The following is a 20,763-nucleotide window of genomic DNA, read 5'->3' on the forward strand; positions in this document are numbered from 1 at the left end:
TCCACCTTGTGTCAGGTGCATGGAATCTTTTGCTCAACGAGCACGCTTCCACCTTGCGGTTTAAGCGTTAGCGGCTCGTTCACGCTTTTCTGACCCTCTCGAATAGTCTTTGGATCAAAGATTAATATGCCAACGCACACAGCTATTTTTCTACCTTTTGTATCGTTGCTCGGATCGAAATTAACGCTGATTTTACGTGAAACTTGGACGAGTGGAGCAAAGAACAGAGTATCGTCAGCGGGCAAACAAAATGCTAAATACAAAAGCTGCGATCTTAGCTTGCTATCGTATTATATCGAATGTCCGTCGCGCAGGCGCCCGCGTGTTTACGCGAAATAGGTTGATGCATACACTTTTTTCGATAATCGCTCCGAGAATAGCCAACCTTCGACGCTGCATCGACCATCGTGTTTATCTTCCACGATTCCTTGCGTGGAAACTTTGCTTTTAACTGTCTCCGATGCTCGAAATCGATGGCCGCGGCTCATTTTGGAACCGGTCGATACGCGAAGAACGCTGTAGCAGCAGGGAAGCGGTCAAGTGCAAAGACCTAAACAGAATGCTAGTCGTGCAGCTCTCTGTTTCCACGACTTATCGCCCAAGCTGCTAGGTTTTCGTTTAAGTATTTTTGACGAATGAACGCGGCTCCGGTGACCTGAATTCGCGTCATTCATTTTCGCGTTGCAACAGCAATGCGCTATTTTCGAAATTGCTCTCGTACGCGGCTTCTAGTCCGAACGATCGATCCCGTCTGCTATAATACTTCGAAGCGCTCGCTCGATGAAATTTTAAAGAAACATTAATTGCTCCGAAGCGAAACTTGGATCGAAAAGTAGTAACGAGTGGCTTATATACAGGGTGGTTGGTAACTGGTGGTACAAGCGGAAAGGGGGTGATTCTACGCGAAAAAAGAAGTCGAAAATATAGAATAAAAATTTTTCGTTTCAGGCTTTGTTTTCGAGAAAATCGACTTTGAATTTTCGCTCGGTACGCGTACGGTACGTTATAACGGATTTCATCGTAGATCGTTGTCTCGATGGAAAAATTCAAAAAAATTTTCATTCTATATTTTCGACTTCTTTTTTCGCGTAGAATCACCCCCTTTTTGCTTGTATCACCATTTACCAACCACCCTGTATATTTTGTCATCGACAGATGCGCTTGACAGCCAAATTGCGAGACGACGTAAAATACAAAGCGTCTTGCTATTCGCTTTTCCATTCGGAACGTTCTTTCGTTTCCTAGCTGCGACGATCGAGCGGGATACCCGATCGATCAGAAGCTCACCGCCGTAGCGTTCCTAGCGCGAGCTAGAACGATCGAGCGTTCGAGGGTGCACGCTCGCGGGTCAAATGGAGGCGCGAGAGACAATTTTTGCGCAGCAGACGCGTAGTACGTGAACCACGACGCTCCCGAAATAGACAACGCGGTAGAATTTTACGACGGCGACGCTATAACGGCTTGTTGCGTCACTGTTACGCCACGCTTTTCTATAAAGGCCGTTTGTTTCCCGTCAGAGGCTCAGACCGTCTTCCGAAATGATCGTCGATGATGCTCGAGTCTCGCGCGTCTAAACCTGTCGCGTGTTTTTTATCAGAAATATTCACAAGCTTGCCGACGCTCTCGCCGAAATTCCTTACGAGATTCTATCGAGATCCGGTTACGATTACGTTGGCCGTACGCCCGAATACGAACTGGCAGGGAACAATGCGAACGTTCGTTGCGTGTTTCTGTATTTTATTGTCAGACAGAGCGAAAGAGTATTGATCGTCGATCGACAAAAGGCTGTTGATCGTCGATCAAACTAGTCTTTCGAGGATCGAACGTTGTCCTCAGCGGGTAGTGGCTCGTGTGTGGCTGAGTGTGACTCGTTTCACTTACCGAAACCAGAGACCACTGCTTTTACTGCCGCAGAAAAAATCAATGACGATCGCGAAGATGCGAGAACGCCGGACTCGACGTGACTCGCGCGAATCAGGAGGACGGGAAACGCGACTAGATTCGATCGAAGAGGGAAGAACGGGTTGGTCGATTATTCTCGCGGTTTGCTAGGCCTTTCGTTCGCCTCCAATTGACTGACTCTAATAAAAGACGGGAACGGTTCTCGGTGTCTGGACACTACGCGATCGTGGTGGGAGCTTCGACAAGAAATCAAAATAGATTACCGACCGGCCGCAGGTACGATTAATAGGGTTTCCGGTTGGAAGAAAACCAATTCGGACGTGTTAGACGAACGAGAAAGGTGGTAACAAATTGTAACAGCTGAAGCTTTGTAGCTTCTCGAGTTAGCCGCGTTCCAGAGGAACCATCTTTCGGTCGCATCGAAGTTTTTCTCGATTCTGAAAAACTTCGGTTTAGTACTGTCACAGTTTGAGTTAATAAAAAAGAAAAAGATGAAACATCGACAAGTTGTTTGATTATCCCAGTCATTTCTTGGAGAAGATGAAACATGGAAACGCGCTGTACTCGATTGATCGTATATTTGAGTAACGTTTAATACATACATCGAAACGAGTGAGTAAAGTTATTAGTCAGCGACGAATCGAGATAAAAAGATCGTAGGTTTGGCCAATTCGCGTTTCTACAACATAATTCGCATTGCGCAGTGGCCACGGTGACGAACATGCTTGTACGATGTTCGGCTTCAATCCTACACGATTCCTATTTCCGTCCATCTAAATAAAGCCGAAAGCGGCCCAGTTCCGGCGCAACGCGCGAGACAACGCCTCGCGATTGCGCTGCACTTCGTATCACTATGCCGCAGATATTTTAACAACAGTCAGACTGTTTACGATTAGCCAAGATCGACGTTTAAACTGTCACGAGAGCTCGATATCTGTCAGCGAGAACAGCGAAAGTTTCCAGACAAGGGAGAGAAAGATTCTGGAACAACCGAATAAATCGTTTGACGATTGCATAAAATTGCACGGTAACTTGTATATTACTCAATGAGAATTTATTTGCGCCGGTGATCGCGGCAATGTCGACGTTAAATCGTTCGTAAGCTCGGAAACGATGTTCTCGTACACTTAAGAGCGGTAAACAGGCCCGAGCTTGGCACGAATCGCGATTTACGCGCACCTTGACAGCTGACTGTGCGCATTTGGGTCACCGGTGAGATTTCAGGTTTTCTTAATGCGAAAGCAATGCCACCGATGCAATAAAAACGCTCGGCGGAACGATGCAAAGTACCTTCGCAAAACAGTCGCGCGCGATCTTTCGTTTTTTCGCCGGATCTTAACCGTAAATGGAAAAATCAACCGCATGTGGGACGACGAATCAGATTTGCTTGAAAGAGTAACAATAAAAATTGTTGGTTTTGTGAAAATTAATTAAAAAAATTATCGTTTATTACGCGCGAACGATTCAGTATTTCCCGCGTTAGAATTCGAAACGTGCATCGAGATTCGTTTCTATGTATCGATGGCAACGATCGAGGTTAGCAAACCTCTACCGTCGATAAAGGAGATTTCAGTAGATAAGAACGTTTCGTCACGGAATGAGCTACGGCTATCTTACTAGCGCCGCACGGTAAGTTTATCTGATCGGGTACGGCCGGTATTATTCCCTCTTTCGAGCGGGAAATTTAAAACGTTTAAGGACGTTTCATTAAGCAATTCGTAGCTTGTTTTAACTATCGTCGACTTAAACGTTGCCATAAATCGTCGCAGAGGTTTCGATTACCGAAATTTGCGAGCAAACGGCAAATAAACGTACTCACCTCGTCGCAAGCTGCGCACCTGGGTTTCAGCTGTTCGGCGTAATGCCTCTCGCAGAACAGAGTGTCGTCGTGTACGCAGTAAGCGAGATCAACGAGAAGCTCCTTACACTCTGTGCATCGGAAACAAGCAGGATGATACAAAAGACCCAACTTGCTCGCTGATACGGCGAGGCTACCGTATTTCAGGGGTGCGTGACACGCGCCGCAATCCTACAAACGAATCAAACACTCTTAGTTTCCATAGAATCGCATAGAATAATAATATTCGCGTTGATACTTACGAGATCTCTCTCGAGTACTTCTTGTACGCTTCCGATATCCAACGCGATCTCGTTCCTCGCCGCCATAAAATCGTCCGCGCTACTGGCATGTTTCGGATTCAAATGGCGACAATAAGCTCTGGCTAAGTCCTGCTTAGGTAGCTGAATCGCCAATTGTCGGTCCCTGTATCGTTCCCCAGGCGTGCCTAGCCTGGGTACGGATATCTCCGGCAGCATGGAGAAGTATTCTTCCACCTGTAACAAAAGGGAAACGAGCGTGATGTAGCGCCGATGTAATTTCTAACGAAACAAGGACGGATCGCTGCAAAAACTCGCGTGTCTATCCAATGTCCAGTAAGATACGGTAAACGCGATTACGGTAGCGGAAGGAGCGAAAGATAGAGTATCCGCCGATGATAAAGACCAGCTCCTGGTAATTTACGCCGAGGGCTTTGGAAAATATTGTAAACTGCAAGCGCGTGTAAACGAGCTACTCGACCGTGAACGCGTAACGCAACGTTTTTCACGATCCTATTACTACTGTATCTCGTTATTAGAGAGTTGGTTCCATCTGCGGATGGTATCCTCTCGACGTAATCGACCAGATAACTCCCGACAATTGTAGAATTTCATGTGTTACGATTGTTTGTTGAATCTCGGCGGTTGCGTCAAATCGAGACGGTACGCGCGCGGTTAAACGGGATCGAGCAGGAAACGATTATCACGTTGCACGGAACGAGCACGGAAGAAACGATCGCGATTACCCACCTTGTAAGCTGGTAGACCAGGAGGAGCCCAGGCGAGGCCCTTCTCCCTGGGGTCGAAAGCAACCGGGCACGAAGATTCTTCGCCTTTGAGGCCCAAACGAGACCTGACCGACACCCATTCTTCGTGGCATACATCGTGCGCCTCTCGGGGACACTTGCAACTGGTGCAGTTCTTTCTGAAAAGGAGAAAGAATCTCTCAGTGATTCGTTACTTTGCAAAGTCATGCATCATTCATGATATACTCGGAATTTCTCGTGGTATCGAGCAAGAAGATTAATGTCTCTCTCCCGTTTAGGAAACTGCCTTAGTTTCCCCGTGGCTGTATGTAGGGCGGACACCAATACCTTAGCTGCACGTATCTATTAAACCGAGAGGATACCACGCAGGCTAAATATTTGTCTCCGGTCTTTCATTAACTCCGGATACGTCTCCATGTCCTGATAGAGCCTTTAATCGAATCCAGTTTTATTGCGCTTTAACGCGAAGCGCTTCCTGCCGATGCTCTAAATCAATGCAAACATCTGCGTTATTTTTTTCCAACGATGTCCTCGTTTCCTATTTTTTTCAATTCATCTACTGTTCCAACTGGGATACGCTCGTTTCGTCAACGTTAACAACTCTCGATGCCGCGACCTGATTTTTCTTAGCGCGTCCAAAACTACGATATTAATTCCACCAGAAAGTTTGGAAAAACTTGGCCTGCAGCAATCTGCGACTCGATTCGGGAATAACAGAGGAAAGGCTGATTGCGCAAAAGTCGCGACTCTAATTCCTGCCGCCCACGTATCACACGCTAATGGTCGGATCGAACGTCAATCGTATAATCAAGGGGATGCATTTGCCCTGTTGCCGGCATTCATCGCCGTTCTACCGCACCCTTCCGGATATAACAGCGACAAGGTCGCGTCGACTCTAACACGAAACTCTCTTTTCTTCTTTCGTGCATTTGACCTCGATAATACGACTACAAGGGCTCTCAGATAAATCTAACAAAAGGAAGCTTTATCCGGCGCTATATTCAGGAAAAAAAAACGGGGAAAAATAAGACGAGGAAGCGACGAGTGGTGCGGCGATTTACTCGCAAATCTACGAATTTCGATTTGTAGGAGCAGACGAATGGTGGAAACGGGCGAAACATAGGCGAAGATCGACGCAGAGGAGAGCTCGTTAAATTTAACAGTGCCAGCGGACGCATTAATGGGCCGCCGTAAAATCGGGTTTCATAGAAGCGCGATTTCGAGACTGAGAAGACATTCGCGCTCCACGCAACTTGACACCTTATTTTCGTCGATCGAGCAACCGAGAACGAAAAAGATTCTTCGTATCCCGTTCGTAAATTCTCGAAGCTAAACTAGTCCATCGAGAGCTCCTTTCGTGGGTCGTTCAAAGTGCGACCGACAGTTCGTAAAAGGCGAAGCATCGCTCTGTTCTTACGTGACCGCGATATCCAGCTATACTGAAACTTATCTTTTCCCCTTGATAATCAGAGGAACAACGATTTTTAGCTCGGCAACCTTTGAGGAATTATCCCCGTGGGGCACAGCGCAACACTTTTCATAATGTCGCGTTCATAATGTCAGAGAAATAGACACTTTGTTTGCCAACGAACCATAATCCGGCCGTTAGCAAAGAGGTCTTGAGCGATAAAGGGTTCTCGCGGCTGCTACGGAACGGCTCGTTTCTCGCGCCTTTTTCGTTGACAAGGGGACGATAACGTTGAACATCCACCCGCGCGTCGTGTTACGTTCTCTCGATATTATACGAGCGCCGTGCATGTGTCCTGGCATTGCAGGGTGGATGCAAATTAACGTTGACGCCTCGTTAACTCTGCGAACGTGAAACGTAATACTCGCATGGTGGACCATAATTCATTCGCATTCATGGCACGCTGTCCTAGAGCCGTTTCAACTGGTTCGCTAGCGACACGCTCGTTTTCCTTTGCCCACGTGAATATCCGCTGACACCGATTCGATCGCGAATACGATTCCGCTCGTCGTGCGCGTAAAAAAGCAAATTTTCCACGAGAAACAGCGCGTTTTCGAGTAACCGATTTGTACGAACGAAGGTTTTTAAATTTGGCTCGGTCGTGCCTCGCATCGAACTCGTGAAAAACAACGCGCGCGAATTTAACCAATTGCGCGCCTCTTTAAATCTCGTTGCGAACTAGTCGGAGTGGTTTGCTACGAAGCTCGAGTATAATCGACAATGGTTAGGAAGCACCGTGGCCTGGTCTGAAATGGCATCTCGTAAAGAGCGACGAGAATCACGGAGATGCCATCGTAAAAAATTTAGCAGAATAATTTACGAGGTCCCACGCGCGTCACGCACGACTATTTGCGTCCTTCGGTTCGAGCAGCGAGACCATACCGCGCGATTAATTCCTCGGGAGATATATAAACCGAGCGATTTGTCCCGACATTCCACGATGGGTGATACAAGCGTAACGCGTGTAAGCGGCGCTGTTGGTGCGGAATCCGAAAAAACGTAAAACTGAAGAGGCCGGAGCCAGAGTGGACTTATATTAATGCGCTTCTACCGCGAGAAAAGAAGCCGCGCCGGAGGAAAATTGCCCTGGAATCGTCGCCAGATCATCGAGTTTATTAATTGCCAGCGGTGGAAGATAACGCGCCGTCGTGGTTCGAAGGAACACGCGTAACACGACTCGTTAAACGACGCTAATTCGATTTGCACGCGGTGCGATTGAAGGAATCGCGCGCGTGTCACGCGGTCGATCGACCGGCTACGTTTCTACGGCACGGCGCCTCGCGCGCCAAGAAAGGTGCGCGCGTGAAATCTGGAAAAGCGAAAGACTGTGTCGTGAGAAGTAGTCGTCGACGTGACTAACTTCGATCCGACTTTCTAAGCTGCTTTCTGTCGTGAAACGGGCAACCAACGAGCCATCGACGGCAACTCCGTCTGCCTGCTAATGCCGTTTAATTATATTTTTGCTGCCCTTCCCCGCCAGTCCTCTCACCGGCGCTAATGGACCTCTAGAATTTTAATTGGTCGCGATGTTATCGAGTAAACGCGTTGCCTTGAGATTGTTAGACGTCCGTGAAAGGTGTTACGGTCTGCCCGTAAACGATATATCAACTGTGATGGCACGTGTCTGGGAGGAGCAAATATTAACCGTGTACTATCGTTAAACACGTCGGCCGGAATCGAAAGCGCATGTACCTTAGGGCGCCAGCTAGAACTCGATAAGAACCACCGAGAGCTCGATAAAACCTGAATTCAAATATCGCCATGGTAAAACCTGAATTCCCTACGTTTTAACCCCAGCTAAATCCAAATCCGATAGAACAGGTTTGCCACATAATCCACTCGCAGCAAACTCGTTTGCAGAAACTAACTTTGCCGCTTTCTTCAATTACCTAACTATCAGCTCGAACAGCTCGAACTGGTCGAACACCTTACAGTACAGGTGCAACACCCTGACGCAGGCCCACTTCATACCGGGCCAGGGTGCCAGGCTGAGATCCAGCCCGTCCTCCAGGGGACACTTGCCGATGGCGAGGCCTCGTTTCAGCTCCGCGCCGGAGATCGTTGGAAACCGATTTTTTCGATCGAGCATGGGATTCCTCCTGGTCCGTGGTGCATCCACGCCACCGGGAATTAATCCCCTTTTGATCTCGGCACCGGACAACGTTGGGTACCTGTCCCGACGATCCAACGATACCGCTTTCTTGTAAAAATCCTTCTCGGACACGGTAGGACATCTGGCGCGCGTCGCCTCGTGAAAAGGTGGACTCATGGGTCGTTTTTTCGGCTCCGGTATCTTCACTCTGATCCCTTGAGGTTCTGCGCCCGGCGACGATACGCAGGACACCCTCACCTCCATCTTTGGGCCCTCCTGACTCGGTCCCTTGGGACTCATCCTGGGGCCCAAACCCGAGAGCAGCGTTGGCGTCGTATGACGCCTTTGCAGTTTGTCGTTCAGGATGAGCCGCTCGACTCTCTACCTTTGATCTTCATCTTCGCGTCCGCTTCTCGAGATTTCAAGGGTTCTCCGAGCTTCGCGAATCTTCCTCGATGTTCTTGCCAGGTGTCTAGAATGATTAATTTTAAGGCTAGGAGAAGATTTCTGCTTTCTCGTTGATCCTCGTGATCGCTGGCCGAGTCACAGGTGTACCGGACTTTCGTCCCGAGTGTGAGTCATCGAAACTTCGCGATGATTGCCGTTGCACAGAGCGAAGATTGGCAAACGGCACGTCGCCACGCGCGATGATCTTTCAAGACGTGGAGTTTCTGGAAAATCACGCGCGAAGATACTTTCACCGGACAAAAAGCTAATCGAAGAGTAACGGAAAGCGGGGCGCGGATGATCGAACGTTCTTCTCGCGTGCAAGAAACGCTCCCGATCCATATTAGCCCGTTCTTTCTGTTTTCTACCCCTCGTAAAAAGTCCCATCCATCGAACGAAAACGTAAGAAAGAGAAACGATCGAAGGAGCGACGAGCGACCGAGAAATAACGCGATACAAGCTGAACGTTCGTTTCGCAACTAGATCGCGAAACTGCCAGTGCTCGTAGAAAAACGGCACGGTCGGTTTATAATTCGGCTCGAATGCAGGTCGATGGTCTGTTTTATCGCCGACGAACGGACGGCTGTCGCCAGAAAAATTATTACATCTAGACGCGCGCGAGAGCTTTGTACGCGCGGCCGCTTGAATTTATTTTCATTGCGGAAATCGCCATGGTTCACCGAGACACGCGGTTATTTATAGGAAGGACGATCCTCCGGGATATCTGTGCGTGTCATTGGTGTAAAGAAGGACCGAAGGTTGCGCGTGAAAACGCTCGATCGAATCAAGAACCGAGAGATCGAAGCCGAGAACCGCTTTGTTCGTGAATTTCGCCATCCCGTTGTTCTCAAAGATTATCACGTTCCTCGAGCCGAGCGATCGCTAACTTATCTACAAGGTCGATGAAGTCACGTTTGCCCCGAATTTTCATTTCCGCCTGCTTTCGATCGACAACCTGGCCAAGCGTTGGTGCGCGGCGATACAACTCAAACAACCGGCAATCTGAACGCGAACAAAATTTTCGGAACGTGCCATTTTGACGAAACGCGTTCGACGTTCGATACGGTTTTTCGCGGCCGTGCTGAGCTAATAGAATCGGAGTGCTGTACGTTGTCGCGATGAGATAATCTCTATAAATCTAACATCGAAGATAACAGGATGGAAGCAAGAAGTTGCCTTTTCCTTACACCAGCGTGCTTCTATCGACCCACTCGCGTTCCGATGAAAACGAATAGGAATTTCCGTACAGAGACCTGGCATTAATCCTACACGCTTTTCAGCTTCGAAGCAACATCCACCGTTCCATTCCAGATAGTTGCGGATCTATCGGAAGAGCGATTAAAATCAATTATCCCGGATCTCGCAGAACCGCCGCGAGGAAGACTCGGTTCTAATAACGTATCGATATGAATTCGATCGCTAACCGCCCATTTTGTACCTCCGTCGTATAAATAACACGTTAGACAGCAGATAGCGAGCAACCGCGTATGCCGCTTGCAGCGTACGCGAACAAGGTTGACGTAAGCAAGAAGGTAGGAGCTAATAACGTTCGACGCTCGTGTACGATGTATGTATGTATGTATATCGGACGTTAATGGCTTGATATAATCAAAGCCCGGTGACGACCGACTACGATCTTTCTTCCATTTCTGAAATGGTTTTACCTGGAATCCGATTATTCCGTCACAGGTGAATCATCGCGAGCGCAAATCTAGCGCGAGAATCACCGATAGGGAGAAGGGGAAGGGACAGGGGTCGGTTAGTTAGTCAGTCGTCAAATTGCATCCAGGCGAATTCGTTTGCCAAGAAGAGAATCCGCTAATAAGAGCAAAGTATTTTCGTCGTTCGTTCGGTGATCGCGTACCGGTCGTTCGGAAAGAAAAATGCGTTTCGCGATTGAAATATCGGTGACTACGTGCATACGTACATCGTTGTGTGAACGTATGCAATCGTACGCAATCGTTCGAAACGCTTACAAAAGACTGCGATAAGAAATTCTTACGACGATAAGAAATTTATGTCGTTTCCTACGATACGATAATTTTTCGCGACAGAATGGCCGTTCGCGAAATTTTTCACGCTGCGTTCCCGCGATCATGCTTCGTACTTTCTGTTTACAGCGACTTAGAAATCGCATAGCGCTCGGCAACAGGCATGAAAACGTTGGACAAGCGTAGTGACAGGTGTCAGGATGTGAAACAAAGAAGGTAGACAGGCAGCTTTCGCGTCAAGGCAACGCATCTTGACGGCATATTATCGAGATAGGAAGGCGGACGGCTAATGGCTATTAATTAGATAAATGTTGGCTATATTAAGCGGCGGCGATGCAGGCCGAATGGAAATAACTCGGTCGCGGAATAACACGCAATTTCGCCTTGTTTTTGTCTTCCCGATGGCGTGTTTCGTCTATTGCCTATCATCGGCGATCGCGAGCCAGCCCCGCTGGTGTTTTTCGATGCTTGCATCGTGACTCGCGCGTTTCGCGTCCCGACGAAAGTGAAATGAACTAGGGGGGAGCGGCTCGATGCCGACGTAGCCATCGTCGTTCACGATCGGTATCTCGGCCAAACGAGCACCACGATAAAAATATAAGTAGGTAATCTCGCCTCGGTGAATTCTCCGTCGTTTCCGTTTATCTGCGCGACTCTAGACAACTCGCATCGTGCAGACCGTTCGACCTCCGCCGCGTCTCTGTAAAACGTATGTATATCGCCTACCGTAACAACTTGCACGTGTGTACACAGAAGCGAGGAACGCGCTTGCACTGTTATTATTCGCGAACTGCACACCACCACTCGTAATCTTGGCCAACAGGGCGAAATCACCGCACTGTCTTCTAGATAGCACCGTAGATTATTGCGAATCTGCGATCGGGGCGAGAGGAAGATTAGCGCGATAAAAGTGAAGATACAAACGCGCGCGGTAGGCAGCCGCGGGAACGCGGGAGATTCGAAATGAAACGGCACGGCGCGACGCGTGCCACGTAACAGAGTGCATTCGCAGAAGGAGCGTACTTCAAACTGGCGCCATGAGATTCGACGAGAACGTAGGTAGGTGTGTACCTATAGTTAATACCGGGTGGCCCGTGAAACAGTGCGGCTCGGTGGCGCAGGCGCGGGCGACGCGGATCCCTCGAATGTCGTCGAAAGCTCCGACACGGACCAAGCTCCCACCTTGTCGTGAATTGCAACCGAACACGAGTCGAATTAGAAGCGCGGCCCGCGCAGCTTGCTGATCTACCATTTACGCGCGCTATCAGTCTTCTCGACTTAACCCCCGGCAAATCTCTGGTTTTAAAAACCTTCGAGAGGGCTGACGATCTTCGGGATCACGAAACGTCGAGCAAACTTCGAGGGCGAATCCGATGCTCTTCTAACGAGGCTACCCTTTTCGTCGGTCGCGTCGATAAACCGACGACAAATCCCTCGAGAGCGACTGGATAAACCGGTAAAGAGCGAACGTACATAACGAGGAAGCGACGTTTCCTTAGGGTTCTAATTCGCAAACTGACGCGAGACTGTAACGAATGCCGGTGAAAATAGGTAATTTGCTGGACGATCGATAACTTCGGAAGCTGCTCGATTCGACACGCTCTATGACCGCATCAGGTAACAAACGCCTGGCAAATGTCTCGTTACGGCGATTCGATAAAAGGTGTACAACGTGTAAATCACGGTGCAAGACGACGCCGTGGCATTTCGTCGTGGATCGTTAACGCGTTTGTTGGATGTGAAGTCAGCATTTTCGATTATGCTGCTCGAGGCGTGTTTGAACGGCACCGGGAAACGCGTTCAGACCGACCGTTCTGAAATATTGGCACTGTCGCGTTGCACGGAAGTTGTCGTTTTGCTCGAACGTGTGCAATAAGATGGACGATGCTTTTACGAATCGTTTAACGCTTGCCATTTCGAGCACTTTTTCGCTCGAACGCAGTCAGCGGAGAAAGGAAAATTACCCAGCTCGCTGTTTCTCGCGAGACCTTCCTCGCTGCTCGACTTTAATTATTATCATTATTTATTTATGCAGCGTAATTTCTCCACGATGCGGAAGAGAAATTACCTTCGTCTTTTTGCGAGAATCCAAATACGGTAAAAGATTCACCGTGCCTCGAAGCAGTCGTATCTACCGGTGAAAGGATTTTTAAACGCATTATCGTCTATTTCTTCTTCTTCTTCTTTTTTTTTTTTTTTTTTTTTTTTTCGTTCTCATTGTCCGCGCGGAGCTATGTCAATCGCAATTGCAAATTGCACAACGACCAATTAAGCGCGGTGCGTTTATCTCGAAGAGCTAAATGGTTGGAAGTAATTTCCTTCTCTTCAAGAGGTAAATTTGACGTCTCGCGTGTTTCCTCGCGTTAAACACAAGGTGAACGCGCCGAGATTCATGCTACATTTGCCGCGTCGACTGGAAGATCTGTCGCGGTCGGTAGATATCTCGTTCTTCGCGCTTACGTAAGAGGAAGCGCTAATAGAGAGCGATTTCGGTAAGCGGTCGAGCCTCCCTCGAAAGCTGCGCAGATCGCCACGAAAATATGACATAAGCCGACAAGATTTTGGCATAGTCTACCGACAACGACTGACGTTGGGACGCGCAAGACAGCCTGTCGTAAACACACGCGTTCGTTTCTGGACTATCGCCCGTTACTACACCTGTCTTTCTACGGGCAAGTATTTCACTTACACGGTATGCAAATTACACCGCGAGAATTACTTGTAAATGTTCTCGAGTTTGCGCAAGTTTTTATGGATTTACGTTTCGCCGAAGCGGAATAAAGGAAAAACGGTCGATCGATGAACAGGCAATTTTATTCTGCCAAGAAGTTACGATGCGGAAATTACGGACGCGAAGGGATCTGGCGCTATCGAAAACCGAAGAATAGCCGGAATAAGTTTCATACGAATCACCTTGGCAATGAGTCGCTGATTTATTCTGGTACGGACGTGAGTGAGATTTATTTGACGTACCCATATATTTTAACTAACCACGAATTTCTAGGACGTTCGCCGTGAATAACTAACATCGAATGACTTTGAAACAATAAACGATCATTCGCGGTTTTGATCGTGACATCCTGATACTGCGCAGACCAGCTTCTATAGTTTTCATTCGACTTATCTATCTACTACGATAGTTGAGGGAAATTTCCAAACGTAAAACTTCCAGCCATATGTCGCAACAAACTCGATTAGCTATATTAAATGCAGCACGATTCCGTCCGAAACGTTACGAGCACGAGGAATTAGTCGTATTATCGATCAGCGATGTCATTAATCTCGCAAACGAAAAGCTACGTAATCGTCAAAGACGCGAGACGTACGCTCGCGTCGAGATTGGACAGGTACAAGGAGGATTTCGTAAAATGTCGTCTCTGAATAATTCGCATTGCGTAAGCCATTCGCGGTCACCCGCAGGTTCGCAGAAACACGAGAGTTGAAATACGCGGAATATACGTTGCAAAATTTTGCGTTCGCTAGGCAGACCGATAAGGTAACGTTCGTTGAATTTGTAACTAGAATCTCGAATAGCAGTTGCGGTAAATTTAAACGGAAATTGCTAAATTCCGTCTCATCTGTTTTCGGATGAAACGTAAATTGCCATGCGCCAAAATTAAGCGACATTGACGAACGAACGAGCGGACCGTACGAGTCATATCCATGAGCATCATCCTGATTTAGATTCATAAGGGGGGAGTTTCCTTGCGAAGAAATGCACGTGTAATTATCGATAATTCGAGGAAAATCTTATCAACTCTGTACCCAGCAGCGACGAGAACGTCTTCTTAATGATCCCATTAAATGAAAAAGAAACAGCCAGTACGAGCTGTCACGTGTCATCTCGAATTATTTTCTATCTTTCAATCTATCGCGTCATCGATTTCCGAGTTAGCCTTCCGAAATGTTTTCCGATACTTTACTATTCGAGTTTACTCTTTTCTTCGGAAAACGATGATCCAACGGATGCACGGATAAGAAATCGCTAAGGTTGCGTCACCTAACGTGGCTATTCTCTCTTCGAGAACATCGATAATTCAAGTACTTGGAATCAGGAAAACACGTGTCCTTACAGTGTACAAACGTCATTGTTGCAGGATTGATCGTGCGTGCAGTCAGTGCGTTCCTCCTCGTGAATATCGGGTGGCGGGCCTGAGAGCGGAGATGCACTGCCCAGGCTCAGAGAAAAAGTTCTCCGTACTCCCCGTCTTCTCATAGCGAAATTCCGTTCTCGCGAGGGGAATCGCGGCGTTTTCTTCCTCATCTCAGTGAGCTCCTTGACGGAGAGTCCATCGTCCCAAACCATGGCCGAAACACTCGCGGAACACGAATCGACGAATCGACGATCGATCAGAAACTGAGTGTATCGCACGGTAATAAAGCGGTCCCTGATCCTCGTACAGCAGAAGGCTTATCGTTCGAAAGCAAACACGGCCGCGTATCGAGATAACAAAATAATTCGTGAGAAGCTTTCAGAGAATCACGAGGTGGCTCGACCTTCGGCCGCGTCAACACTGAAACCAAACGCGACTGAACGAGGCCAGTTGGTTGAACGACGTCTCATTGGATCCCCCTGGCAGGCAAATCGAATTAACTTAATGCGGTTATGGAATCTACGAGCCTTTTCGTTGTCCCGATCGCGACTCGATCTCGGTCACCGCGTCATGCATGTAACGATCGTTCCGCGTGAAACGAGCCACGGCACACTCGAGAAATCATCAACGCGTAGCCTACGATTTTGTCCGATAACGTCACAAGTGTTACTCGTCGATTGCCGACGATGAATTAACAAAGGACACCGACGATTCGAACGTATGAAAGATCAGCTGAAAATCCCTGATCGCGTTAAGCCAGCTTCCATGTCGATCCACGCGCGACTTTCGACTGGCTGGTCGTCTTCCAGTCGCGGCACATCGCGTTTCGCTTGAGAACAGAAGCCGCAGTGACCTTCGCTCGATGGTTTGCATTACGAACACCGTTGTTCGGAATCGTACGCGGTCTGTGTCATCGCTACCAATCGTTTCTACGTTCAAAGATAAAAGTCTGCTTTTCCTTCTAGCCGATCAATACGGTAGATCCGTGTTCTCAATCACGTACGCGTCTCAGTGGCTCGTTTTATTTCACGCAATCCTATTGGTACGCTTCGAGATGCTTCTCGACTTTAGGTCCTAAATCGTTCGAGTACCTACAGCATTGGGAAGGTTAATACCTGGGTTCAAGCATATTTGGTTCGTAACAAGATGTAAGTATCTGTATTTTGCCGCGTGAATCATCGAGCCGCGATTACACAGCGGCCTTAATGATATCGTAAAGCGTTTGAAAGCCTCTCTAATACTCTAATCGGAACTTGCACGCAGCACATACGCGAACTGAAACGACCGACGATGGCTGCTATTGGGCAATTGACGAGAGAACCTTGTTGCTCGACATTGAGTCGGACTTTGACTCTATGCTGCGCGTCTGGCAGCTGCAATCGCGCCAGCCTCGCCTCTAATCGTCCCCTCCATTCGTCGTAAATTCAATCCGCAGTTCAAAGATCTTATCGCCAGTTATTTACAGTCATTGATGTTGAATGTAACGCGCAAGCAGCGTTTTTCCGCAGCCGGAATTTCGTGCGCGAACCACACCGTTGCTGTGCGGTTAATTAATCGTTGGAGACGACGCGTCGACTATGGAAGGAGAAGACGGAACGATTCTCGCGAAACGAATTTGACGCAAGACGCTTTCAGCCACGTGAGACGTATGTATATCGTGGTGTATTCACGAGAACGCTGAATACGACTGAGACTACAATGCCAGTGGTGTCCTCGTCGATAAAGATTATCACGAGCAAGTAACCTCGTTATCTCTGGCTTTGGTGAGGCGTTGCCAGCGTGCGTCCCTTGAAACGAGTTGCGTTTAAAAGGACGTTTAACGCGCATTTGCATACAATCAGATTCTCGAAAGCACTCCATCATTCGCCTTCATTCCTGTCTGCAGTGGCATAAACGATTTTTCTGGTTGTCGCGTATCCAGGTTTTCGTTTGTTTCTGGTTTTTTAGCGTCGAATTCAACACGTTACGGCGTTACAACGTACGCCTCGATAACGACGCTTTGCTTCGTGTGCAGCTTAACAAACAGTCGTCTGGGTGAACAACGCCAAGTCTTTAATTGGGAAGTCACGTTTAAGTACCGGGAAGAGCAATACCTGTCGGGTTTCTCAGATACGAAGAATCCTTACAGCTAAGACTTGTAATTGAATTATCGAGCTTCGTAACATTGGGCGATACGAGAATTTCCGTGGCAGTCGTTTTTTCTCCTCTAGAGCTGGATCGTTTAAAAGGTTTGCACGAGCGAAGGGGTCGGCGAAAATCGAGGAAGCGGTAAAACGATCACACGGAGAAACGAACATACATTCAGAGATGAAACGTGAACGCGTGCTGTCACGATAGCCACGATCTGTTTATTTGTTGTAATCACAAAGAAACTTACTCCATTACTGAGATGGCTGACAGCCAGTACATTTACAAGTCAGAACGTGACACAACGCAAACACGTATCCCATCCACGCAACAAGCCTTCGACTTTCGACCAGCCTTCGCTTGATCCTTCTGCAAACTTAATTCCGCCGCGTGTAAACCTATCAGCGTTTAGCAAAGTCTCTGTGTCGTCGTTGTCTCTAACCGACTGTCGACTCACCGATTGCCGTGATAAAGGGAGGAGTCCTCTTTTCCAATGACACGAGCGGTATAGCTCGAACTCTCCCACTTGGCGCCCATCTCGCGTGTATGCACGTGCTCGCCACGTGGAAATGCGACACGATTCACCAGCGAACCTCCGGTAGACTACGCGCGAGACGATCAAACGTAAGAAACTCGACGAACGAACGACAGGATCACCGACACGGCGGAGACTCGCGAAGCGGCTCTAACGAAGGAAGGTGGAGGCCGCGAGCAATTTTGACGACGATACTTTGCGTCGGCTTTCAGCCTGTTCTCCAGTCGCGCGAATGACTTTATCGCCGGGTTATTTGTCCCGATAGCGCGAACAACCGGTCGATCATACTCTAAATTTAGCGCAGCTCGATCGGTTGAAGAGCGAGCGAGACAAGTTGAGAGAAACGGACGATATTACGCGCACTCACGCACGATGGCACGCACGTCCGCCGGAGAAGGCAGGAATATACGCACTGTTCGCTAACCGCTGTAACTGTTAACTTGGATCGAAATCGTCGAGCTTCTTCTTCTGCCTCTCCGACCAAACCATCGTTACTTGTGTTCGTGCTCGTGCGCTGTCAATGCCAGCTGATCGGATAGAGCAGCACGCAGCTCGGCTTTACGCGCTCGATGATTTATCGCTGTCCCGGAATATAATGCTCCCGTTCATCGCTTCCTCGGAGCTGAAACGCCACTTTCAGAAAGGGCTTCTCAAAGTCAAGGGGTCCCCTTTCGCTTTCAGAGCTACCGTGACGTTGCATTCGCCCGGTCTTCGTCTTTCTTCGGGGGAAAAGATACGCGTTGTTTCAACGTGCCGTTGATTCAACAGCCGATAACGAGGATCGATTTAAAGAAACGTCGCGGCAGTAGCTGTCGCGAGCAAAGCAATCGACTCTGACGAATGTCGCAATCGGTATGTAGAAAATATTATCGGCGAGTGAATGAACGCCTACGCGCGCGTGGCATGTCGGCCGTGTGTCTTTCAATTTATTTAATCAGAATAAATTTATCCGCGTCTGCCGATGTATTACTTAACGCGTACTCGTGTCGCAATCGCGAAGTTAATGAAAATCTCGGATTGTTCTAGGATTTGTAAATGTTATTCGTGTATTTCGTGTATTTCATGGTATTGTAGGAATATCGGATGGCAGGCAAATCTTCGTACGTTGAAGTTAGATAAAATAAATAATACTAAAATAATAACGATAATAGATTGGAAACTCTTAAAGATATCACACGCACGACACACACTCTTGCCACGCGTAGCCAAATCTCTACGTGACATCGTGCAGTCCATGCGTGCATCCTTCAAATCGTTCCACGCTCGCTACCGATATCTTATACATTATATAATCGCACGGTTCTTTGCTGTTCGCCATTATCACTCCAATAAGTTTAACCGTAATAGTAATAACCGTAAAAGTAATAACCGTAGCAGCAGATACTTTCAATTTTCAGTATGCACTCGGAAGAATTTGTACGAAATAGTCGAAGGATTGTTAAAGCTACTAATACGAATGTAACATTGACGAGTTCAGTGGACCCAAACGCGCAGAACAAAAAGTGAAATTCTCGACACTATTTGTCCGTGCAAAGAGAGGCTTGAGCGCTAGAAAGCCATGTAAACCGAGGAGAACACGCTTTTGCCAGGAATTCTAATCCCTCGCGTGCTTTCTTCACCCACGCGTCGCATTCCCATACGACGACGACGACAACGACGCGGCGTGATTACGCTTACGTACTTACATATTATAGATGCCAGCAGAATGCGAGCGAGCGAGCGAGCGACCGCACGCGAGTACCGACGCGATCAATCGCGCCGATATGATTCCAGCGCGAGAGTAAACGCTCTTTATTCGCTGACGATAATATCGCGTTTGTTGTACGACCGCGGACAAGATGTAACGTCCATCAAACATCTTACGAGACATCTTGTCGGCTTAACTGAAGTAGAGGTCTTGAAAAAAGTCAAAGGTTTTATAGTATCCTTAGATATAATCTGGAACGATGGGAACAGTAATTTCGTTCGATTTGATCAACGAAACGGATAAAATCGACAGACAGGAGACTTAACGAAGTGATTGGCAAACGAAGGTTTACATCGTTAGAGCAGGCATAAAAATACCGAACGTGATGATTCGAATATGATTGTCGCGGTTCGAGTGGAGTTCTCGAAGAACGGTCAGAAACGATTACCGTCGTGTAACATTTTGAAGACAGGTTAACGATTATAGCAGCACTTGTTTATACTTGATATGCGACGACCGTTCGATCGATCTTCAAAATTTAGTAGTTTGTTTTAAGCAACTGGAGATAGTCCAGTGAATTATCGAAGTGTTTACCAGCGCTGGAGTTATTGCCGGTTTATAGCGGATAAATTTCTCGGTATTTTACAGGCGGTTAAGTCAAATAAATAGCCGTGCCGCGTGCCGCATCTCCGACCTGTGGTGGCTCGCGGAATATTAAATATAGAGCTTTGACACACATAGAATGTCGCGTGATCGTTCCACGCGAAGAGATCGCGAATTCACTCGTGTTTTGCCTCGGTCCATGTTCTCGTAAATAAATATCCGGGAATGTGTCGCATGGAAACCGCGTTTCTTTGCTTTGACAACGGATTCGTGCCAACTCCCTGGAACCTCCCTCGTGATTCAGTGCTCCGATCGAACTACGGTGCTCGCGCGCCGATGGCGGGTCAATCTAAAAAGCTTCGACGAGCGCGTCCCTCGAAGAGATCCTTGAAAAAAGTGTTTCGTGCCGAGATCTATTTGCCAAGCGGCTTATGACCATCCCGCTAAGTGATTCGACACGAGTTGGTGTAAAAAACCTACGTTAGGGTGTGCGTTGTATTTGTTAGAAATGTCACTGACTACCTTCCTTTAGAATTCTCGTATTACCCGACAGAAGCAGTTTCTAACGAGCTGAACCCCGCAATGGTGGATCATGTAAGCGAGGCTGTATCCAGCCCTACTGTAATCATAAAAAAAGATCGTGGTTCCTATACCACCTCCTAGATTCATCGTTCGAGAACGACCACGAGATCACTGTGATCCTACTTTCCCCGACGATGAGCGGCAGCTTGGCTAGGTAACGCGATAAATCAATTCGGGCATTAAAATCACCGTGGTCGTTCGGCCGACGCGATCCCGTTATTACGCTCTTCGCATTGTCACCGATCCGCCTGCGTCTCTATCTTCTCGCGTGTCTGCGAATTGAAGTGTCCCACGGTAGGAAAGATCAATCCAGAGAAGCCGAGAACGGCTCGTGCGATTTGTCAAGTTGGCGCGTTGCGCGCAACCACGTG

At 48.0% G+C, this 20,763-nt stretch overlaps 1 protein-coding gene across 6 annotated transcripts in view; it reads right to left on the reverse strand.

Annotated features, from left to right (window-relative positions):
- The window catches only part of LOC117232250 (four and a half LIM domains protein 2), a 70,427-nt gene that overhangs the window by 21,106 nt on the left and 28,558 nt on the right, over nt 1-20,763 (reverse strand). For 2 of the 6 annotated variants that reach the window (XM_033491508.1, XM_033491503.1), the window contains exons 3-5: nt 4,750-4,924; nt 4,003-4,236; nt 3,722-3,931 (exon numbers count right to left, since the gene is read on the reverse strand). In XM_033491508.1, coding sequence (XP_033347399.1) covers nt 3,722-3,931; nt 4,003-4,236; nt 4,750-4,924 — 619 coding nt within the window. Of the gene's footprint in view, nt 1-3,721; nt 3,932-4,002; nt 4,237-4,749; nt 4,925-8,123; nt 8,721-14,837; nt 15,347-17,235; nt 17,256-17,442; nt 17,538-20,763 lie in introns of those variants that run through there. The other 4 variants (XM_033491509.1, XM_033491510.1, XM_033491507.1 and 1 more) reach the window with 4 other exon arrangements.

This window comes from Bombus vosnesenskii, unplaced genomic scaffold (assembly GCF_011952255.1).
Source record: "Bombus vosnesenskii isolate JDL3184/JDL3185 unplaced genomic scaffold, Bvos_JDL3184-5_v1.1 scf7180000013285, whole genome shotgun sequence".
Classification (NCBI taxonomy): domain Eukaryota; kingdom Metazoa; phylum Arthropoda; class Insecta; order Hymenoptera; family Apidae; genus Bombus; species Bombus vosnesenskii.